Source organism: Suricata suricatta, chromosome 8 (assembly GCF_006229205.1).
Source record: "Suricata suricatta isolate VVHF042 chromosome 8, meerkat_22Aug2017_6uvM2_HiC, whole genome shotgun sequence".
Lineage (NCBI taxonomy): Eukaryota > Metazoa > Chordata > Mammalia > Carnivora > Herpestidae > Suricata > Suricata suricatta.
In genome coordinates this window covers 15,444,955-15,469,719 of record NC_043707.1, presented here as the reverse complement: position 1 = coordinate 15,469,719, position 24,765 = coordinate 15,444,955, and the positions used below count along the sequence as shown (strand labels likewise).

Here is a 24,765-nt window from a genome sequence, read left to right as displayed (position 1 = left end):
TCCCTCATAAATCTGTTGGATTAAACAGGTTTCACATACATAAAGGATTCAGACTATCACTTGTCACAGAGTAAGTGTTATAGATGCTATTAATATTATTCCACCGGAAAAACTGCATGAGGGCAAGGACTCTTGTTTCTTTCATTGCTGTATCCAGGTTGCCTATACCAATGGCAGAACATTGGGGGCAAATACTCAATACATGTTTTTTGAAATAAGCGAATGAGCAAATGAATGAATGAATTCATCCAATTTGTTCAGGCAATGAGCCTGTGTTGCAGAGTGGCAGGTTAATGATTCAGATATGAAATGCTAAATTCACAGAAGTGGGAAGAAAAGCTGGTTCGTGTGCAGGAGATTTTGGAGGCCTGGTTGAAATGCCAAGCCACCTGGCTATACCTGGAAATGATCTTCACCTCAGAGGACATCATAGCCCAGATGCCAGAAGAGGGCAGGAAGTTTGCTACTGTTGATAGCTACTGGAAATCACTCATGTCCCAAGCAGTAAGTTTTCACTCCCTAGCACATCTCACTGTCAGGAATGTGGGATGCCGTACAGATGTTCCTCATTGCACATCATAGCCATGTCCCTTGAAATTTATAAGTAAACTAGATTTCTTCAATGTGATATTTTTATAATTTTTTTCTAATTTTGAAAGTTGTTACTAAAAATTCAAATGTACAAAAATATAGTACAGAGAGTGGAGGCCTTTTGAAAGCCACCTCCTTAGAGGCAACTAACTGTTAGCAGTTTTTATGATTTAGTTCTCATTCCTAATGAGGTAGAAGACTGTGTCACATGATAATGCAATAGAACTTTTATAGATTGAGGATCATTTTAGAATTCAAATCATTCTCCATATTCAGTTACCTAGTTATTTAACAAATGTTCATTCAGTACCCAGCATTGAATTAACAGTCAGAAAATAACTTGAAGATGACTAGTATATGAGTTCTGCCTTCAGAGAATTTACTGTCTTGTGAGGAGAGAGTCGGAGGTAAATAAAAGAGCTATAATAGTAGTGTATATAAAAAGCTTTTAGAACACAGAAGAGTGATTTAGTTGCCTGGGAGTGTCAAGAAAGGCAACACTGGAAACAAGGCAAAAGGGCAACATTGGAAACAAGCCTTCTAGGATGAGTTTACTGGGTATCCAGGGCACTCAGGAGTATCCAGTAAGAGAAAGTCAAGTGTACTCAAATTGGGGCTCACTTATAAAGAATTGACCTCAAGAATATTTATTTCCATTAGTGGGAGTTTATATTGCCCAGCCAGTGGAGCCAGTTTTCATGATATTTTTCTCCCTTCGACTCCATATTAGTTCATATTCTCCAGTTGCAGGTGTTCAGTAACAAACATTCAACTGAATAAATTAAAAAAATCAAACTGGCTTTTTTAAACAATTCATAAATTGGGCAGTATCTCATCTAACAAATAGTGGGATGCTCCCAGGAGTTGTACAAAATGGAAGGCTTTTTTAAAAAGTTTTTTATGTTTATTTTTGAGAGAGAGACAGACAGACAGAGACAGCAAGCATATGCACACACACAAGCAGGGGAGAGGTAGAGAGAGAGGGGTCCAAAGCAGGCTCCAGCCTCTAAGCTGTCAGCACAGAGCCTGACACGGGACTCATATCCATGAACCATGAGATCATGACCTGAGCCGAAGTCACTTAACTGACTGAGCTACCCAGGAGCCCTGGAAGGTTTTTATATCAGGAGTCAACTATGTCCAGAGGAAGAGGATTTTGTTGTATGAACATTCACCCTTGTGGGATTAGGAAGTTAGCTGGGCAGGGAAGTCAATAGTCGGTGGGCTGGTCATACACTCATTATAATGATCAGTCTCAGAATCTAGGAACCCCACGATGATTCTCTTTCTTTTCTTTCTTTTTTTTTTTCTTGATGGAATCAAGGTGAAAGATACCAGGGTTCTGGTGGCAGCAGACCAGCCACGGATGGCTGAGAGGCTTCAGGAAGCCAACCTCCTATTAGATGATATCCAGAAGGGGCTGAATGATTACTTGGAGAAGAAGAGACTGTTTTTTCCCAGGTATTCAGTACTGTTCTTTTGTTTGGAGTTGCCTTTTTGACCCATATATAGGTAGAATTACATTTTCCATCCTGAGAGTTGGCTTCTACCAATCTATTTCATAGTCTTTCCTGGTTTTCCATTCCTCACAAGACAGCTTTCAGAAGTAGGGCATGTCTTTCTGGCCATCGTTTATAATTAGGTTGAATGGACACCAGTGGGAACCAAATCCACACTTTGGCCAACCATCGTGGTCAAATACCCACTTAAAGGGATAGTCATGATGAAGAGCCTAGAGTTGGGAGTTAAACAGTTCTCTGTTTGAGTCCCAGCTTCCACTTACTAATCTTGAGACTTTTAGCAAGTGTACCTGAGTCTTAGGATCTCCACTGCAAAACAGAAATATAATTATGGCTCCTACCTCATATGTTGTGCAGATTAATGAGATAATGCATGTAAAACATTTAGCCATCTAAACAGTTTAATGTTTTTGCCACAAAATTTTGCAGGTTTTGGTAGGTATGTTTATAAATATTCGACTCTTGTTAAATATTTATATTTTTCCTTCTGCGTCAAAGTCATTTTAGAGGGTTGGTTTCAGAAAGAGGATCCTTATTTCTGATACCTATGTATGTCACTCCATGTCATTTAATTTAAATTAGGATGTAGGTTTGATCTAAATTTGCTTTTAAGAAAAGTAAATTTTAGTGTTCCCTTGTATGGAGACAAAATTAGTTTCCTATTTTCCGCCTCAAATTAAAAAAATATTTTTTAATTAAGTAAGCTCCATGCCAATGCAGAGCTTGAACTTATGACCCTGAGATTGAGTGATATGCTCTACAGAGACAGCCAGGTGCCCCTCCACCACAAATTTTTTTTAATGGTTTGTTTAGGATTCAGAAATGTCATTGGTGTATATTTCATGCAGCATTGTGTGATAGAACTTTCTACAGTGACAGAATGTTCTGTCTTTGTGCTATCCAATACAGTAGCCATTAGGTGCATGCAGCTACATAGCACTTTAAATGTGGCTAAGCTGCCTGAGAAAATGAATTTTTAATGTATTTAATGTTAATTTTATAATGTAGATAACCACATATGGCTAATGGCTTTCAGTATTGGACAACATAAATTCAGCAAAGTCATGGAAAAAACCTTAACTTGGAAGCACAAAACTTAGGAAGAGGAAACCCCTGAGATTTGGGCTCTTAGTTCTATACCCATTCCTGTTATTCTTTATAAAAACATGAATAATAGCCAACACTAACACAGCACTTACCATATGCCAGGACACTGCTCTAAGTCCCTTACATGTATTAACTTATTTAAACTCACAATAATCCTATGAAGTTGGAAGCATTATTATTATTCTTTTTTACAAATAAGGAAACAGAAGACATGAGACTGGTAAATGGACAAGTGAGAATTCAATTCAGGCAATCTGTATAAGATACTATTATTTAATCTCTCTGACACTCCTTTGTCCCTAAGTTACACACACACACACACACACACACACACACACACACACACACACACACATTCTCACCATGAATATCTCAATATTCTGCATTTTTAAAGAGTAAAGTCAAACACTCTCAGAAAACACTTTAAAAACATTACTGAGGGGCGCCTGGGTGGCTCAGTCAGTTAAGCCTCTGACTTCAGCTCAGGTCAGATCTCACGTTTGTGGGTTCGAGCCCCGCGTCAGGCTCTGTGCTGAGAGCTAGCTCAGAGCCTGGAGCCTGCTTCTGGGTCTGTGTCTCCTTCTCTCTCTCTGCCCCTCCCCCTCTCATGCTCTGTCTCTCTCTGTATCAAAAATAAATAAAATATTTTAAAAAATTACTGAATAATTTCACATATTTGAAATTAATTTTATCTTGAAAATATGAAGTGCTAATGATTTTATGTTAAATTATCCAAGTAATTTAATTATAACTCTTATGGCCTTTGAGCTAGCTCAGAGCCTGGAGCCTGCTTCTGGGTCTGTGTCTCCTTCTCTCTCTCTGCCCCTCCCCCTCTCATGCTCTGTCTCTCTCTGTATCAAAAATAAATAAAATATTTTAAAAAATTACTGAATAATTTCACATATTTGGAATTAATTTTATCTTGAAAATATGAAGTGCTAATGATTTTATGTTAAATTATCCAAGTAATTTAATTATTACTCTTATGGCCTTTGAGCCTATTCATTATCACACTTGATGAGTCCATAGAGATCACCTGTTGAATTTTCCTTGGCAGTGGGAGAAATTAATATCCTCATTAGATATTGGTATGTCAGTCTGCCAACCAGTAATTATTGAACTCTTCCTATCTGTTCAGCACTGTAGCTATAATCCATTAATTTGCTTTGCTACATAACACACCTCCCCATAACTTAGAAGCTTAATACAGCAACTGTTTATCTAGCTCACAATTCTGTGGGCTTGCAAATAGGGCTGGGATCAGCAGGGGGGCTCTTCTGGTGTCATCAGGGCTCATTTTTGTGACTCTAATCAGCTGGGAGTTGATGGCCTCAATCACTTATCTAGTGGTTGGCTTCCTTTTGGTTGGGGCAACCAGGATATTTGGGCCACATGTCTTTCATCCTCTAGAAAGCTAGCCTGGGTTTATTCACATGGTGGTGGTCACAGGGTTCCCAAGGCCAGAAAGAGGGGAGGCTGTAAGGCTTCTTGATGTCTAGGCTTGGAATGTGCACAAATGCTGGTTTGCTATAGTCTTTTGCCCAAAGCAGTACACAGAGCCTGGCCATGTTTGAGACATGTGAAAATAGATCTGACCTCTTGTAGAGAGGAACCATAAATATCATGGCCATTTTTATAATCCACCATATACAGTGAAGACCATATATATGGTCCCTCCATTATGGGACTTTTCAGTTTGATGGTTACAGTTTGTCTGTAAAATAGAGGTTTGTCTGTTGAACATTTTCTGAAGGTTGTGGTTGTTGCCTTAAGGGCCTAAGTAAAAGAATGATTCTACCATTTCTAACTTAAGACCTGAGGTAAAGGCCTCTGCATATAGATAGTGATTTAATGTGTGGTCTGGGAATTAACAGTCAAGAAAGAATTCTTGAGATGTTTCAAGTGCAAAAAATGTGGTTTTATTAAAACACAGAGGGGCACCTGGGTGGCTCAATGGGTTGAGTGTCTAGCTCCTGATTTCAGCTCAGGTCACAATCCCAGGGTCATGGGATCCAGCCCTACATGGGTTCTGCACGGAATATGGAACTTGCTCACGCTCGCGCTCTCTCTCTCTCTCTCTCTCTCTCTCTCCCTGACCCCACCTCTCCCTTTGCCACACCTCTGCTTGCTCTCAAATAAATAAATAAATAAATAAATAAATAAATAAAGCACAGGGACAGGACCCCTGGGCAGAGAGAGCTGCTTTGGGATTGGGAGGAGCAATTGATCATCTACTTTGGAGCTGGGGGTAGGGGTTGGACAAATGAAGTTTCCACAAGGATTTTCATATGTTAAAGAAGATTTACAGAATCCTGGCAGTCTGGCTATTGTCAAGTGAAGGCTGCCTTTGCCTCTAGAAAAGTATTAATATTAAGACAGTTGTGAGTTCCTGGAGGAATGTCATACTCTACCTATCTTGAGTATTTGGCAATGGTCCGCAAATTGTAAGGAAATCTAATTTTATCTACATTTCCTTTTGCCTTTGTTCTCCACATCAGATAGGTCCATTAATAATGTACTTCTTATTTCACACCTGTAACGTTTTCTGTTATACCTGGAAATAAAGACAAGGAAGTCTTCTCTCTCCTTCTAATAGTGGTTCTGTACTGACAGTGTATTAGAATCACCTGGGACTTTACACAATTTAAATCCTCAGAACCAACCCAAATCAATTATATTAGACTTTCTAGGCAGTGGAACGTTGGTATTGGAGTTTGTTTTTTTTTTTTTTTTTTACAAGCTCTGCAGGTGATTCTAGAGTGCAGGCAAAGTTGAGAACCACTGCTGTATCCAGGTTTCTTCCAAAAGGTAGCACTCCACCCCTAAACCTAAACCATATTAAATTCACTATACCAGCTTTCATCCTTTGTCTTGCTCTGAGTCAAAACTGCCTCCACCCTCTATGTCTTACAGAAGACTCTAGAACATATCTGGTGTTCATGGGGTGTCATCTACCTGTTGGGAAGTATCACCTTCTTGGGAAAAGAGGTTCTCAAAAGAGATTTGCCATCCTCCTTTGCTTTGGAATAGGTTCTTCTTCCTGTCAAATGATGAGCTGCTGGAGATCTTGTCAGAGACCAAGGACCCCCTCCGCGTGCAACCACACTTGAAGAAGTGCTTTGAAGGAATTGCCAAGCTAGAGTTTACAGACAATCTGGAAATTGTAGGCATGATCAGCTCAGAAAAAGAAACTATTCCATTCAAACAGAAAATCTACCCAGCTCAAGCCAAAGTAACTCTCCTCTTACTTATTTTCATTCTTTTCTCCATAACAGAGCAATACAAAGAGAGGCAGGGAGCATACTGATAGGTTAAGCACTTGGACTTGAATTCCATACTGCGTGGGTATGGAACACCTGGGTTCCACAGCTTAAGGACTGGGCGACTTTGGGAAATTGCTTAATCTTTCCAAATCTCCATTTGTCCATCTCTAAGACAAGGATTATACTGCAATCCATGTGATGCATTAAATTTGTGGGAGGATTTCAACCAAACTTGATGTGGAGGCAATAGCAGTCATCGGACCCAACAGCTGATGCTGTTCAGATCTCCGTGGTCAGAGTCCAGTTAAAAGTGATCTGGTCAGACAGCTTTCTGGGACAGGTGTCTTTAAAGCTCAATAAAACATTATGAAATCATTGCCATTTTACTCAGGTTTTGATACAAGTGTCCTTATATAATGAGTAAGATATAAATCATTCCCTCTTCTGCTGAACATGACAGCACCATTGAGTAGAATTAGACAAGTACTCTTGGCTTGGGTTTGTTAACCATTTTTGCCAGCCACACATATAAGTTGTAACAACCAGGAGTCATGTTACCAAACAGACATGAGCTGGCTCACAGGTGCCTGAAGTTACCTTAAGTTATAAAGCTGAATAATTTCCTACATATTTGAATTACATGTAAAGCTTTAAAAAGAATCCAAATGCCCAGGTTGCATCCCATAACAAATCAAAATGGCTGGTAGTGGAAGTCAGGTATCCATAATTTTTAGGATTCTCCAAATGATTCCAGTGTACAGTAAAGTTTGGGAACCACTGGAATAAGGCAAAAATTAGAATTGCTCATTAGAAGTGAACAATTTATTTTATGAACTGAAACATAAATGTGTAATTTGGTTCCTTAGAAGTTGTCTGTTTCCAAAAATGACATGAAATGCGTGTATAAAATCCCCCATTTCCCGTTTTATGTAATACGTCTTCCTAGAATAAGAAAATATAAATAAGTAAATAAATATAAAACACATAATTAAAGAATATTGGCTTGAAAGGGTGTTAGACCTTCGGCCTCCCTCTAGCCTTGGTCCAGAGAGAAAGCTTGGGTTCTGCCCATGATGCCTCCCTCTGGGCTTGGCTAACTCACTCCTCCTTTGTCTCATCTCACAGGGCATGGTGGAAAAGTGGCTCCAGAAGGTGGAGCAGATGATGCTTGCCAGCATGCAGGAGGTTATCAGACTTGGGATCGAAGCATATGTCCAGGTAAATGAGAGTTGGTGTGTATGTGCCAGGGTGTTGGTACAGCAACCACAACTCTGGGGAGAAGGTTAAATGGATCAGTTCTAACCACGCCTCTGTCTTCTACCAAAACTCACGCTAATCCTGCTGGGTTACAACTGACCCCTCCGTGCCTCTCTCTTATTTCCTTGTGGATCTTGGGGGTAATATACATATTTCTGGTGAGACAGAAGCAGCTGGGACAAGACACCATCGTTAGCTGGAACCCTCTGGCTGCTCCCTGCCAAGTTCTTTCTGTGAAACGACTTGATGGTATGAGGTCTTTTTAGAGCCCCTTCCAATTAAGTATTTCCCCTTCTAGGCTTTCAGTTTCCATTACACAAGCCCTGAATAGTACAACTCATTAAACTCCCAGAGATTTAGGGGAAGCAGCCACGACCGAAGAAATCCAAAAGAAAAAGAACTGGTGGCAGGCACCCTTCAGCCAGCTCCAAGCAAGGTTAAATGTAGGCAGATCAGGTCTCTGTGCTCCTTAATTTTGGTGCCTTTTCTCCTTGCTTTTCAGGGCCCCACCCCCATGACCTTTTCCATCAAACAAAAAAATATTCAATTAACACCTTCCCACTGAAGTGTGGGATACTGGGGTACCTGGGTGGCTCAGTCGGTTAAGCATCCCAACTTCAGCTCAGGTCATGGTCTCATGGTTCGTGAGTTTGAGCCCTACATCAGGTTCTGCACTGACAGCTTGGAGCCTGGAGCCTGCTTCATATTCTGTGTCTCCCTCTCTCTCTGCCCCTTCTCTGTTCATGCTCGCTCTCTCTCTCTCTCTCTCTCTCTCTCTCTCTCTCACTCACTCTCTCTCTCTCTCTCAATAAATAAATAAATAAATAAATAAATATTAAAAAGAAAGTTTTAAGTACAGGGTACTGACCCTGCTGTCCCTCTTGATAGTAGTACATTGTAAAGGAAAGGCCAATCCTTTGTCCTATGATCTATTTTAAATAAAAAATTAAGGAAAAATGGCTACCTGTATTAAATTATTTCATGCAGTTGCATCTATATATAGCAAGAGTCAGCAAACATTTTCTGTAAAGTAAATGTTTTTATAGTGTCTTCAGCTCTATGGATCACACAAAAGCAGTCTTGGATGATAGGTAAACAACGGATGTGGCTGTGTTATAATAAAACTTTATTTATAGAAACAGAAGCAAGGCCAGATTTAGCCCTCTGGCCTTAGTTTGTAAGATCTGTATTTTAAAAACAAGTTTGAGGGGGTACTGTTTTTGTGACTGCATCTCCATGGCCAAGGAAACTGGCACAGCAGTGCAATATTATATAGCCATCAAGAAGAGTTAGAGAACTCTCTAAATAGCACCTTGATTTTTTTTATAACACAATTTATTTTTTTAACATATGCAATTATTTTCTGTCATTTACAATACAGTAATTACAATGACACTTCAAACAGAAAAGCAAAGTAAAAAATCAAAACCCCCACTTCTATTTCATGTAATTAGACTTATACAGAAATTAGAAGGTTAAGTACCAACTAGTTAATCACCTAATTTCACAGCTATCTGAAGTGGCAATCATTATATAGCAGCTTATCTATGATACATTCAAGATACATGATACAATTACTTGCCCATAAGCTAAAACACAGCCTGCTTAATACTTTTCCTCTACACTACAGTATACTTGAGGTCCATGCAAAAAAGTAGCTACCTTTTATATAGGAAATGGATGATTAAGTCTTTGGTGCTGTAAAAGCAACTTCATTTAAACATAACCACCACCACCACCAAAAAAAGAAGAGGAAAAAAAAGTAAAGAAAATAATAAGGGAAAAACCTAAGACACACTCCCTACGGGGGGGAAAAAACAGCATGTAATTTCTGTCCTTGACAGATGTATTAAATAAGCAAACACCACCAACAAGCAAAACAAGTACTATAATGTAAAAATATTAAAAAAGCGAAAACCCTCTCACATGCATAAATGAAAGATTGCACACAAAGAACTCACATCTTTTCAAGCAATAGCACCTTGATTATAACCATGTACAATCCTTGGATTGGGAACTTAAAAACAAGTTGATGAGATTGTTGATGATTTTTTTTTCTCTTTCATTAAATTCAGGGAGGAAGACATAAATCAGCAATCCCAGAGATGTCAAGCCTAGTAGCTTCTGAGGGTGGAGGAGGATTTTGTATTTGTTGAGGGGGTAAGGTAGTAGGGGATGTTTTTCAGATGTTGGTTTAAACCACACAGGATGAACTGACCCTACCACCTGCTCCCCCCGCCCCCACGCCTTTCCAGGTCCCTCGTAATCAGTGGGTCTTGCAGTGGCCTGGCCAGGTGGTTATCTGTGTCTCTTCCATCTTTTGGACCAAGGAGGTGTCCCAAGCCCTGGTTGAAAAGACCCTACCGGTAAGTGAGCCTGTCATGAAACTTGCAGAGGAGATTCAAACTCAATTAGGATTTAAATGACATATATTTAAAGTAGCCCTATTTTCTAAACAACAATAAAGAAAAAATAACATCAACAGAGACCTCTTTTTCCAGGGCCAAAATACCACCTGGTCCTGTTTTCCCCTTTTCTTCCACTGTTACCACTTCTTGCCACCTGCAGTTCAACACAAGTGCATCGACAGCCCTTTGTTCAGCTTTCTTTTAAGATCAAGAATGCTCAAGTGCTCCTTGTCCTCAGATCCAGACATGCATATTTCCAGTTAACTCCTTCTGTTGAAACCAGTGCTTGAGAATTCAAGACCTGGATGGACTTGGGGGATGCCTGGGTGGCGCAGTCAGTTAAATGTCCAACTCTTAATTTCAGCTCAGGTCACGGTTCATGGCTTCAAGCCCCGTGTTGGGAACTGCACTGACAGCACAGAGCCTGCTTGGAATTCTCTCTCTCTCCCGTTCTCTCTCTGTCCCTCCCCACCACATACATGTACATTCTCTCTCTTTCAAAATAAATAAATAAACCTTAAAAAAAAAAAAGACGTGGATGGACTTGGGTTCAGATCCTGTGCTTTGCCTTGTTAGCCATGTGACCACGGGCAAGTTACTTAACCAGAGTCTCAGTCTTCTTGGCTCTTCAATGCGCCACAGTGCATCACGTTGTAGTACAACATTATACTCGGCATATATGTGTGTGTGTATATATATATACACACACACATATATATATGCATATACTCTGCATATGTTAAATGAGATGCTAGCAAATAAGTCAGTAGTAGAGCCCAGGCTATGAATCCCACAGGGCAGAGACTGTGTCTGTTTTGTTCATTATTATATTTCCAGGAGTTACTGCAATGCTGAGTACATAGTAAGTGCTAAATATTTACTGAACAAATGAATTGTAACTCCATTCCCTTTCTACCATGGAATAGTTTCCCATGTTTGTCTCATCAGACCTTCTCTTATTCCCCCTGTAGATGACTGGCTACAGACCAGAAAATATTTCAATTTATTGTATTTTGCTTTATATCTTAAAATAAGAACATTTGTTGTGACCAGGGTTCAAATTTCTACAGATTCCAGGTTGATAATTCCTACAAATAGACTTCATACTTGCAGACTGTTTTCATGTATTTCATTTCAAACTTTTGAGACACTAAAAAGTTCTGATTTTTGTGACTGCATCTCTGTGCCCCAGTTTTCCTACCTGTAAAAGGAGAGACTGCTTCCTATCTCACATCAGTGCCCTAGAGTACATGTATGCCACATGATGTGGCTCAGCACCCATCCATCCATCTACTGTTCCTTTAACAATTATTTCTCTGACACCTGCCCTGTGCTGAGCCGATGCTACAAGGCAAAGGAATTAGAAGTGAATGAGAGAGACATGGTCCCTGTCTTCATGGATTTACAGTCTAGTGGAGGAGATTAAAAGTCTCCTCAATAGGAATGTGATGAAGAAACCACAGGGATCCAGGAAGCATGGGAAGGAAGGAGAGAAGAGAGAAGTTAGGGTTAGAGATGATTTCCCAGGAAAATGCTATCTAAAAGGAGACCTAAAATGTAAACAGAGATTAGCCAAGCAAAGAACAGGAGAAAGAATATTCCAGAGAGAGAGAAAGACCAGAATGTGCAAAAGTCTGAAGATGAAAAATGTGGTACAGTCCAGCAATTGAAGGCACTCTGGTCCAGAATAGCTAAGAAATGAATGTGGTTAAGAAAGATGTGGGGAGGGGTGCCTGACTGGCTCAGTTGGCAGAGCATGGAACTCTTGATCTTGAGGTTGTGAGTTTGAGCCCCACATTGAGTGTACAGATTACTTAAAAATAAAATCTTTAAAAAAAACAAAAAGATGCATCACCAAGAGTTTTCTAGACTCACAGCAAGGACAATAATGGGGAGGCATTGAAAAGGCTTTTTTTTTTTTTTAATATTTGCTGGATGCTATATTTACATTGTGCCCTGGGCTTCAGTATTTCATTTAATCTTCAAAACAGCTCCAAGAGATAGCTGAAATTATCTAGACTCAACAAAACAGGAGACTGAGACTCAGTGGGTAACTCTATTTCTCCCAGAACTGCATAGCTAGGAAGTGGGGAAGGTGAGAGATGAAACTAAGGTGGTCTCACTTTTTTCCCCCTTTAAAATTTATTTCTATTTTTAACTCTTTATTTCAAAGTAATATCAGACTTACAAATAATGTTGCAAAAATAATGCAGAGAGTTCTCATATCCAGATTCACCCAATATTAACATCCTAAATAGCCACATATGATTATCCAAATCAGGAAACCAACATCGATGCAAGATACATTCTTATATAATCTTATAGACCTTTTATTTTATTTTATTTTATCACTTAATGTTTGCTTATTTTTTGAGAGAGATAGAACATAAGCACGGAGGGGCAGAGAGAGGAACAGAGAGAATTCCAAGCAGGAATTCCAAGCACTGTCAGTGCAGAGCTTGATCCAGGCCTAGATCCCCTGAACCACAAGATCATGACCTGAATCAAAACCAAGGGTCAGACATCTAACCAACTGAGCCACCAAGGTGCCCCTATAGAACATGTAGCCATTTGCCCCAGTTAGGTCTTTTTGTTTGATCCAGGATCTGTTCCAGGATCATGGTTTACATACATTTACTTTTCACATCTCCTGTGTCTCCTTTAATCTGAAAAAGTTTCAAAATGTTTTAAAATTCTGATTTACTGCGTAATTTATATACAGTAAAATTCACCCTTTTTAGTGAACAGTTCTGAGTTTCAACACATACATTTGTGCAACCACCATCACAATCAAGATATACAGCAGTGGCATTCCCCCAAAAGTTCCCTTTACCTCCTTTGTAGCAATCCCTTCCCCTGTTCCACACCTCTGGCAACTACCACGCTGTTGTCTGCTCCTTTATTTTGTCTTTTCCACAGTACCATAACAATAAGGTCAAGGTATATGGCCTTTCCAATCTGACTTCTTTCACTTAGCATAATGTATTTGAAATATGTCTCAAGGTTAATGAAGGGAATGAAGGAAAGGTTGCTGGAGGAATGGCTTGGACCATGGGCTGGTGGATGGTGCCAATTCCCAAGAGGGGGTTACAGAGGAGAATCCAGTTTAACCAGATGTCCCCTCCTCTGCCCTTGCCAGGATTTTCTGAAAAAGAGCAACAATCAGATTGCACAGATTGTCCAGCTGGTTCGAGGGAAGCTGAGCAGCGGGGCTCGACTCACCCTGGGGGCCCTCACGGTCATCGATGTCCACGGTGAGCAAGGAGGTTTCCCTGGCATTGCTGACTGTCTGGGAGTAGCGGCCAGGCTTGCTGCTCTCCATTCTCCTGGATGGAGTGATTCAGGGTCTCCTTTCCCGTTAGGGAGAGGCTTCTCCAACTGTGAGTAAGGTGAGGGGGTAAGAAGTCAAGGGCTTCTGTGAATCTCCAGCTCATTTTCCCCTCCCTTATTTCCAGGGGACCCTAAGCAGGGCTCTCACTGAGACTGTGATGGCCAAAGCCATTTCTAAGATTCACCAACTTGGAACAATTTCTTGAGGCATACTTAATATTTTTGAACACCCACCAGGTGCAGGGCCTTGTGCTCAGTGCTTGACATATATTATCTCATTTTTATACACCCTTCACAAATTAAGAACCTGAGGCTTAGAGAGTTAAATCACTTACCAGAGACACATATGGCTACTAAGTAGCAGAAGCTGTTTTGTAATATGATGTAATTGATTTAATGGTAATTCTGTGTCTGTCTGATTCCAAGCCCAAGAGACTGGACATGGGCAGTGTATGCAGGGAGAGAGCGGGTGAGAGATAATGCCTTACAGCACTTCCTTTAAAAAAAAATGGAGAGGAGGAGGAGGAAGAACTGGGGTCTTTATATAAAACAAACCACCCCCTTACCCTCACTCCATCACCGCCAAGGAATCTAGGGCTGGACTAGCTGGTTGCCTGGAAACAGTGTCTCTCTCGTTCATACACCCAGCTTCCTACTGACATTTTGTGGCATCTTGTTCTCCTTAAGGTTGATGCTCACTTCTATTTAATTTTGCTTGGATAGACAAGCATGAAATCAGGGAGAGAGAAGGGAGAATGTGAACTTCTTCTGGTAGGGGTAATAAGTGGACGTGTGGTTACTGCCTAGGGTTCTCCCCAGAGCGGTTCTGTTCACACATATGCACATAAACACTCAGGCACGCACACGTGCACACACACACACTGCATCATGCAGGCATCCCCAAATCAGTCTCTTGAGATTCATCTTCCTCTTGGGTCCCTCATGGAGACCCCTATTTATGCTACTACTCTGTGGTTTCTCTGAAGAACCTGGAGGGGAATAAAATTCCTCAGGAAGGACGGAAGATCTGTTAGTGTAATCTTCAAGGACTCTTCTCTGGAGGGTTTTGGATTTTACTGTCGTGAAGAAGACGTCTCTATGTCTCTTCACAGAGGGGCAGTAGACTTACAGAAGTGTCCCTTTGCAAAGTTAGGTTTCTGAGATACTAAATTCAGGTTGCTGTCCTAGTTATGAGATCTCAATAGCTCTCATCCAAGCATCCCGTAAAAAATAACTAATGATTCTCATAAACTTCTGTTTATTCTTCAGCTTCAAGGCTCCTGTCACTGCGAGAAAATTAAATTAGGCTCATAATCCTATGGGAGAAAGAAGGAAACCCAGAAACATATCTCCCATCTGGTTTCTCAGGCCCCCAGATGGAGAGACTATATCTAACATTGGGTTCAGGAGACCCCGTCCATTGCCAACTGCATCAGGTCAAGCTGATTGTATTCTCCTAGGATATCCTAGAAGCCTGGAACAGGGCCAAAAGGGCCATACTGGGGATTTGACAGCATTTGGGGCTACTACTTATTGCAAATCTCTCTGGGTCAGTCCCCAAAGGATTTAGGAACGATAACAGTAGCTAATATTTATATAGTCTTTCTTTTTCTTTCTTTCTTGCATCTATCTGTATCTGCATATATATGTGGATATATATTTATGTATTTACACATGTATGTGTACATATGTGTGTATATACGTGTATGTATATACAGTTCACCCTTGAGCAATATGGGTTTGAACTTAATGGGTCCACATATAAGCAAATTTTTTAAATAAGTACAATACAGTACTGTAAATGTATTTTCTCTTCCTAATGATTTTCATTATAGTATTTTTCTAGCTTACTTTATTTTAAGAATACGGTATATAATACATGTAACTTACAAAATATGTGTTAATTGACTGCTTGTTATCTGTAAGGCTTCCAGTCAACAATAGGCTATTAGTAATTAGATTTGAAGGAAGTCAGAAGTTATATGCAGATTTTTGACTACAGTGAGGAGGCACCCCAACCCCCATGTTGTTCAAGGGTAAATTGTATATACAGTTAGTCCTCCTTATAACCTTATAATTACCCTAGTTATTATAACTAGAGGATAGATACTCTGTTATCCCCATTGTACAGATTATGCAACTCAAGAGAGGTTGAGTAACTTGCCAAAAGTCACGTAGCTGGTTAATGGCAGAACCAGAATTTGGATCCAACAGTCAGAGTACACACTTTTTTTTTTAATGGTTTTTATTTATTTTTGAGAGACGGAGAGGGACAGCGTGAGCAGGGAAAGGTCAGAGAGAGAGGGAGACACAGAATCTGAAACAGGCTCCAGGCTCTCAGCTGTCAGCACAGAGCGCGATGCGGGGCTCAAACCCATGAACCGCGAGATCATGACCTGAGCCGAAGCTGGATACTTAACCAACTGAGCCACCCAGGTGCCCCCAGAGTATGCACTTTTCGTGACTCTGCTGTACTGTCTGAGAAGGCAGTGCAGCACGTTCTCTGCCAGGCTTCTTGGGAGGGGCAGAGTCCAGCTTCCGAAAGATATTGCTGCCTGTAGGTTAGGGGTGGGCAGGGATACTAGTTGAACTTGAAACTGGAGAGTAAACGGTGGCCTGGATAGTTTCCTCAGACCTCCTGAGCAGTCTCTGGACATATGAGTATGCTGATGCTCTGCATTTGTGTGTTTCCATGTCTGCATCTGTCCCAATAGCTCGTGATGTGGTGGCCAAGTTATCTGAGGATAATATCTGTGATCTGAATGATTTCCAGTGGATCTCCCAGCTGCGTTACTACTGGGATTCAAAGGACGTACAGGTGCAGATGATCACTACAGAAGTCTTGTATGGCTATGAGTACCTGGGGAACTCCCCTCGACTGGTGATTACACCCCTCACTGACCGCTGCTACAGGTAAGCTGCCTCCCCCTCCTCCCCCTCCCCCGCCCCAGCCACCAAGACCTGAAAGGTGAATAGAATCCTAGAAGGAAAACCTTCTGGAGAGGAAGGTGTGGAGCATCTCGAGTGTGTGACCTTTGCCCTCTACGTTTCAGATTCTCAGATTGTAGAATTTTGCTTTTAATGATCATGGTCCCACAATGGGTGTGGAAATTAGGCCTTAGGCCAGAAATGAGAATCCAGTAGGAGTCCTAATGCAAAGTAATGTGGCCAAAACAACAAGCAAAATGTTGATGTCTGTCCTTAAAAATGCCACAATACTGGGGTGCCTGGGTGACTCAGTCAGTTAAGCGTCCAACTCTTGATTTCAGCTTAAGTCATGATTTCATGGTTCGTGGGATGGGGCCCTGTATCAGGCTCTGCACTGACAGCGCGGAGCCTATTGGGGTTCTCTTTCTCCCTCTCTCTCTGTGCCCCTCCCTTGTGTGCTCTCTAGTTTTCTCTCTCTCTCTAAAAATAAATAAACTTTAAAAAGTGCTACAGTATTTAAGTAGAAAACTCCCCAGTGGCAGGAGTTGGAGATCCCATGGACAGAAGATACAAAAGGGGCCAGGGGGAGGACTCAGGCAAGGAAGTCTCCAGGCTCAGCCAGCCAGTCTGATGGCAAGATGTAGTCATTCTGTGCCCAGCAAAGTGCTTTGCCACTTTCCTTGGTATTCATAACATTAGAAATCTGAACTTTATGAATGTGTCAACTTGGTGATATTTAGATTTTCTTTGATTTTGTATATTCCTTAAAGTGGAATCTTTTTAATTAAAAAGATACTTGCTGAGTATTTTCTCCTTTTAAAGTCCTCAATCACCTATTTTCTGTGTTCTGTGATTTTTGTTCTTCATTCATTAATTTTTTTTCATCTATTATTCAATAGTCATTTCTTAAAGTCTCCTGTGCCCCATGCATGACCTCAAGAAACCCTCAGTCTAATGGGCTCAGGTGAGAGAGATATACTCAGATAATTATAAAATGGTGTGTTCCTACAAGGGGCAGTGGAGCCACACTTAACACATCATGAATGTCTAACATTTATTTTGCCCCTATTATATCAAACTGAATCAAATACAGGTCCTGAACTCAAGAGTTTATAATTCAGTGGAAGAAATAAAATAGATTTATTTTCACCACTCCATTAGCACTGGTGATCTTTGGTGTGTGGAGTTTATGAAAATTTTTTACTTTCACTTGATTCATTTATGTATGTCTTCATTTATCCATTCAGTCATTCACTCAGACAAATGTTTATGGGTACCACCCATGCATGCACCAGGCTCTAAGATTACAGTACTGAGTAAAACAGAATTTTTTTACAATGATAATATGCTGGTCATATAATGAGGGAAAAAATGTAAAGCCATTTGTTATTTGAGTCAAAGCAAAATAAAGCAAAAGTCAGTTTCTTTCCTGTGTCTTAAAACTTGGGCACCAAATTCTTATTTTCTTTCCTTAGGACATTGATGGGGGCTTTGAAGCTGAACCTTGGGGGAGCTCCAGAGGGACCAGCTGGTACAGGCAAGACAGAAACCACCAAAGATCTGGCCAAAGCTTTGGCCAAGCAGGTAGGGAAATGCTGTCTGTTCTCACCCTCTCTTCCCATCCCTCTCTGGACTCCTGTCCAGGGGAGTTGGCATCAAGTTCAAGATGGTTTAGGGTGAGAGAGGCAGAGTTGGGCCCCAGCTCCTGCAGTAGAATAGGAAGAGAGGAGCCACACCCCTGTTTTATGGTGAAGGGTCATTCAGATCTGAGGGAACCTACCCCTAATGGTGCCCATGTTCTCTCTCTCTAGTGTGTGGTCTTCAACTGCTCAGATGGTTTGGATTACAAAGCCATGGGGAAGTTCTTCAAGGGACTGGCCCAGGCTGGAGCATGGGCCTGCTTTGATGAGTTCAACAGGATTGAGGTAATGCTGCAATGGGACTACAGAGCAGGGATTTGCCATGCAGGGGCCTTTTTCTGGGCTCTTAGTTCCTCAGTGATAGGGCCTTATCTCTCCTCTAAGAATGCTGCACGAGTAAGTACTCAATGAACTAAACAAAAACAGTCCCAAGGAGACAAAGTGCATATTTTATACACATGTGCATCCTTAGTATATTCATTCCTTTACTCCTTCATTCAAAAATTTATTGAGCAGCTAGTATATGTCAGATACTCTGCAATTGTTCATGGCACAAAGATGAGTAAGAAATGATTTTGCCCTCTGAATGTTATAATTTAGCAAAGGGAAATAAAAATTAAGTGAAACACATAGAATATGATAGAAGTCTATGGTAGTGGTACAAAAGAGGCATCACAAAAAGGGGGTGATTAATTCTATTTGGGTGGGGAATTATGTCAGGAAATGTAAACATGCAATGGGAACCCATAAACACTGTACATACTGTGGGTCAAGCATTATGCTAGGTGCTGGAACAGAGAGAAAATACTATGGAAACTAGTAACACACACACACACACACACACACACACACACACACACATTTCTTTACCAAAACCCCAAATCATGCTTCTAATTTTGAAGGTGAAGGTCTGATTCTCAGGTATATGGGTTTTTTCATTGGTAAGTGAAGGGGACTCTGGCAGAGTGGGGTGGTGGCTGTCAGAGCAGGGGCTCACATCAGCCTGCTATTCCCACCCTAGGTAGAAGTGCTGTCTGTGGTGGCTCAGCAGATTCTCAGCATTCAACAAGCCATTATCCGGAAGCTAAAGACATTCATCTTTGAAGGCACTGAGCTCTCTCTGAACCCAACCTGCGCTGTCTTCATCACCATGAACCCTGGGTATGCTGGCAGGGCTGAGCTGCCTGATAACCTCAAGGTAAACATGAGCATGTATAAATTCTGGGAGTATTTTATGGTGTAGAAACCTCTGAAGGTAACAGAGAATCTCACAGAGAAGGTAAATAATGGGTGACATTTTTCAGTGGTGAGAATTAATAGTGGAGCAACAATGGTAGTAAGTTAGGCCCCAGAACCCAACTATTGCCCCAGTAAGGTCTCATGGGGGAGGGGCATATATCCATAATGAACAATGGCGATTAGAAGACAATGAACACTAGAACAAGAGTCACTATTTCTGTTGTCTACAGGGGGTCAATGAGAAGAGCCAGCTGGGTGTGGTAGAGACTCTGACGAATGCCCCCTTAGAGGGAGCAGCCCTTACTTAGCCCCCAGCCTACTGTTGCCAAGCAGAAATTGTCCCATCTTCTCATTTTTCAGGAAAAGCCAGACATTTGGATTTTTACATGTAATCTGATTGCATGATTCTGGCTAAATGCAAAAGAGAAAAAAAATCACTGAAAGACAAACAAAAACACCTAATAAGACAGCATTAAAGGTAGACACAGAGAGCTCTGGTAAACCTAGTGAACCCCATGGAGCTCCCTTTTATTACCAGGCTAATTAAGCCAAAGTGGTGTCTGTACCAAAATAGGCTGTTCCAACCAGCTGCAGTGAGGACAAGGAAGTATATGTGTCCCCAGTGCTTGCTGCTGAGCTGGCCTGAGTTGCAACCATGGCAATAGCTACTGGCCCTGCTGCTAGTGAAGAACGAAGTCCCTCTGAAGGGAAAGAGTCAACTAGACCATCTTCAATGGAATAGGCTGTAGATTCTCCTCTCGTGGGAGGAAAAAACCCGAAGTACAAGATGGCTGAATCTCCTGTGGGAAGAGACCCTAGTACCCAACTGTGTGAAAAGAGGGACCAGAAAGAGACTTCCAGGCCTGCTTCCTTATGGATTTTCTTCTATGTTATTAATTCCATCTCGAGTGGAAGACACAAGAGAGACCAGCCAAACCCATATGAATACTTCACATGCCAGAAACACATCTGATTAGTGCTCTGCAGTCTTATTCAGACACTTCTCCCCGCTGCCCCCCAAAGGGTAAAGTGTCAGGGAGACCCTTAGGAATGGCTCCTCTCCTCTAGGCCAGCATAGGCCAGTGAGCACCAAATGTGGACCCACATTTCTCATTTTTACCATCCAACCATTGTAATCCCCCCACCTCCTGCCGCACCCTCCCAGCCAACAACGCTGTCGAGTCTGCATAAGCAGCTTTCATGAGACAGTATGGTATAGTAGAAATCACCAGGGGGGTGTCAGGAAGCCTGGGGTCCAGTCCTGGCTCCACCTCTAACTATTTGAACTTCTGTGAGATCTAAGGTAATAACAACAGCTGATGTTTATTGAACACTCACTTATATGCCACACAACTTTCTAAGCACTTCATTCATACAGCAACATTTGTTCTCATGAGAACAATACAATTGTTGGCCCATTTTGAGGCAAAATAACTAGAGGGGTTACATTACTTGCCAGCAGCCAGTAGGCAGCAGTGCAAGGACTCAGATCAGTATCTGTCTGACTTCAAGACTCTTAGGATAAATATTGGTCCTGCATTCCTAAATGACTTCCTCTGTCCTTATTGAACATAGGAAGGGTCTGACAGTTGAACCGTACTCGTTTGGCATAGGGGAATGAGATGTTGTTAGAATACCAGCACCTAAGGCCTTCCACATAACCATTGAGGGACCCAGTGTGACAACATGTATGTGGACAGGGCCAGTGGGGAGGTTAGTTTGGCATTGGATGTGCCCAAAAAAGATGGTTCCTCAACATTGACTTGTCCTCCTGCTTTTCTTTCCTTGATCTCACCGAATGGTGTGAATGACTTTGCTGCTTCCCTTTGTATCTGTAAATATACCTTCTCCCAGAGTTAACTGTATGTGTTCAGGTTCTCAGTAGCCATTTCTTTTCTTTTTCTTTTTTCTTTTTTCTTTCTTTTTTTTTTTGGCTATTTGTTTTCTAGGCCTTATTCCGGACAGTTGCCATGATGGTGCCAGATTATGCCCTGATTGGGGAAATCTCCCTCTATTCCATGGGGTTTTTGGATTCCAGAAGGTATGTTATATTGGCTTTCCAGTAGGTCCTAAAGGTCCTGAAAGAGTGTCTTTTGTGTGGTGGATTCAAGGTAGGGTACCCATTAGAAGAAAAGAGAGAAATGAGAAAGGGGCTTCCGCTCCCTGGTTGATCTGACAGCAACATAGCCCTGGCTTTGGTCCTGACCAGGAAATGGTACAAATTCCCAAGAAAGGGCCTCCTCTCTCTTTATATATACCTGGACTTCAGTTAAAGAAATCGACCACTCATCTCCTCTTTATCCCAATCCTGTCTACACACACACACACACACACACACACACACACACACACACACAGCTTAAGGCAAGACTTTAAAACATGAAATTATTCCAAGATTGAAGAGGAAATTTTTAGTATAATTTAGAGTTAACATTGTTAACAGCATAACATTTATTGACTTAAATTTTTTTAATGTTTATTTTATTTTTGAGAAAGAGAGAGACACACACATAGTGTGAGTGGAGGAGGGGCAGAGAGAGAGGGAGACACAAAATCTGAAGCAGACGCCAGGCTCTGAGGTGTCAGCACAGAGCACAGATGCCAGTGTGAGGCTCAAACCCACGAACTCTGAGATCATGACCTGAGGTGAAGTCAGACGCTTAACTGTGACTGAGCCACCCAGACACCCCCATTTATTGACTGTAAAAGTAAAGCACAGATATGGAAAAAAAATGGTTATGTTATAGAAGTAAAAAAAAGCAAGTTTCTTTTCAGTGACCCTGAGTCCCATTTTCCAGGGATTAACATTGTTGGTAGCTTGATATTTCTTGCAAAATGTGTGTTTATGCATGTGTGTGTGTGCGCGCCCTTGTACATTCACATATATGCATAAAAGTATATACCCATATAATTTCTTGTCTAGTAGGTTGGGTATACATGTGTGTGTGCTTGCTCTTTTTCTTCCTAACTTTGAAAGAGAACACTTCCTTAGCTCTCATGGTAATTGTTAAAAGGACTTCAAATGATGGGGCTTCTCCATCAAGTCTATGAGCAGGTCTGGGTCCTGAGGGACAGGGCACAGGGATGTCTGCTGAGCAGGAGCTGGTCCTCTCGGGTGGTCTTGCAGACATGTCTCTGCTCTCCCAGTCTCGCCCAGAAGATTGTTGCGACCTACCGCCTGTGCTCAGAGCAGCTGTCCTCACAGCATCACTATGACTACGGCATGCGTGCGGTCAAGTCTGTGCTCACTGCTGCTGGCAACCTGAAGCTCAAGTATCCTGAGGAGAATGAGAGTGTCCTGTTGCTCCGGGCCTTGCTTGATGTCAACCTGGCCAAGTTTTTGGCTCAAGATGTCCCTCTGTTTCAGGTATGCAGTGCTTTGGGACCTTGGCCAAGTGCTGGGACTCAGTTTCTGAAGATGAACTATTTCTTTGGCACCCTTTCCCTCTCCAGCCAGCCCCCCCCCCCGCCACCAGACATTCTCCTCCAAATGTTAGATAGTGTGAAAGCACTATCCCTGTCTAGTTCTTGATTTTTAAAAAAAATTTAATGTTTTTATTACTTATTTTTGTGAGGTGGTGAGAGGGTTAGAGAGAGAGAAAGGCACAGAATCCCAAGCAGGCTCCAGGCTTGGAGCTGGCAGCACAGAACCCAACATGGGGCTCAAACTCACAGGCCACAAAATCATGACCTTAGCCCAAGTCAGATGCCCAACTGACGAGCCACCCAGGCACCCCTAGTTTTTGATTTTAATAAAAATGGTTTCACTGATAGAATAATATATGCTATTGGTTTTGGATAGGTTTTTTTTTTTGTTACCAAATGTAGTTTTCTTTTGTAATTATTCTAATGCTGCTCTTCCTTATCAGGCTGTGAGCTCCATAAAGACAGAAATTAACTATCTTATTCACTCCTAGTATAATAACTGGAAGATAATACAGACTTATTAATATTTGAGGCCTAAAAATTATTTGGGAGGGAAATCATATTTTACAGATAGTGTTGGAATTTGTAATTGTGGATAAGTTTTGGCACAGAAAAATGAGGTTTGGAATTTTACAAAGACTTCTTCTGTCTGTGAATCTCATTTTCAGAAAATGTCGAGGTCATGCCCCCAACAATTTATCCTTTCCATCTTCTCTCAAATTCTTGTTAACAGGGAATTATATCAGATTTGTTTCCTGGAGTTGTTCTCCCACAGCCAGACTATGAAGTTTTTATGGAAGTGTTGAATGAGAACATCAAAAAGATGAATCTCCAGCCGGTACCTTGGTTTATTGGGAAAATTATCCAGGTTGGTTTCCTGTATCTGTACAAGAGTGTACATGTTTTACTATTCACTTAAGTCAGGGATTAGAATTATGGTTGATTGGAACAGAGTGATGGCATTCAGAGGTGCCAGAATAGAAATGGAAGTGCCTTCAGGTCTCATTTCCAGGAATTGAAGTTAAAATCCAATGTTTTTCCTCTGACCATCTTCCTTAGCATTCCTTTTTTAAAATTTTGGAGATGAACCAAAACCGTTGGGGCACTGGTCTTGAACTAGTCAGGACTTTCTCAGTTTCCAGTGATAGAAACCCAACTCAGGGGTGCCTGGGTGGCTCAGTCGGTTAAGCCTCCGACTTCAGCTCAGGTCAGATCTCACATTCGTGGGTTTGAGCCCCGCGTCAGGCTCTGTGCTGACAGCTAGCTCAGAGCCTGGAGCCTGCTTCCAGTTCTGTGTCTCCTTCTCTCTCTGACCCTCCCCCTCTCATGCTCTGTCTCTCCTGTATCAAAAATAAATAAAACATTAAAAAAAAAAAAGAAACCCAACTCAAACTACCTTAGTCAACAGAAGGGAGCCTCTTCATTTACCTAACTTGAAGAGCCCAAGTGTGTGTTGGCCTCAGACACAGCAGGATCCAGGAAACTTTCTCTTCATTTCTGGGCTCTCTCTCTGAGTTAAAATTTCATTCTCATTTGGGTTCCCAGCAGCCTCAGACATAGATTGTCCCAGGTTCAAGCTTAGAAGGAAAAAGAGCATTGCTTTCCAAATGGCTTCAGTAAAGGTCTCCAGATTAACTTTGAGTTGTGCTGGTAAAGAACTACTCTGGAACCCTGGAACCAATTACGAGGAAGATCATTTATATTTTACAGCATGGGGCTTGGCTTGGAAAAACCCTTTTATCTGTTGAGAGTTCTAATCAAGTCAGAACTACATTTAGGCCTCAAAAAAGGAAGTTTCCAATTTAAGTGCAATGTGCTAAAATGACCACTGTTTCCTTTTCCCCTTTAAAAGCAAAGAGAGGGGCACCTGGGTGGCTGGGTTGAGCGTCAGACTCTTGATTTCATCTCAGGTCATGATATCATTGTTTGGTTCATGAGATTGAGCCCTGAGTCGGGCTCTGCACTGACAGCCAGTAACCTGCTTGGGATTCTCTCTCTCTCTCTCTCTCTCTCTCTCTCTCTCTCTCTCTCTCTCTCTCTCTCTCCTTCTCCCCAG

The 24,765-nt window shown here is 41.5% G+C and overlaps 1 protein-coding gene across 1 annotated transcript in view; it reads left to right on the top strand.

Moving 5' to 3' along the window:
- Positions 1-24,765, top strand: part of DNAH3 (dynein axonemal heavy chain 3) — a 156,437-nt gene that overhangs the window by 51,958 nt on the left and 79,714 nt on the right. The window contains exons 22-34 of the mRNA XM_029949934.1: positions 325-504; positions 1,916-2,052; positions 6,249-6,450; positions 7,607-7,699; positions 9,994-10,104; positions 13,286-13,400; positions 16,191-16,389; positions 17,880-17,988; positions 18,216-18,329; positions 19,066-19,242; positions 21,233-21,324; positions 22,431-22,650; positions 23,443-23,577. Of these exons, the coding sequence (XP_029805794.1) occupies positions 325-504; positions 1,916-2,052; positions 6,249-6,450; positions 7,607-7,699; positions 9,994-10,104; positions 13,286-13,400; positions 16,191-16,389; positions 17,880-17,988; positions 18,216-18,329; positions 19,066-19,242; positions 21,233-21,324; positions 22,431-22,650; positions 23,443-23,577 (1,884 nt within the window). The remainder of the gene's footprint in view (positions 1-324; positions 505-1,915; positions 2,053-6,248; positions 6,451-7,606; positions 7,700-9,993; positions 10,105-13,285; positions 13,401-16,190; positions 16,390-17,879; positions 17,989-18,215; positions 18,330-19,065; positions 19,243-21,232; positions 21,325-22,430; positions 22,651-23,442; positions 23,578-24,765) is intronic.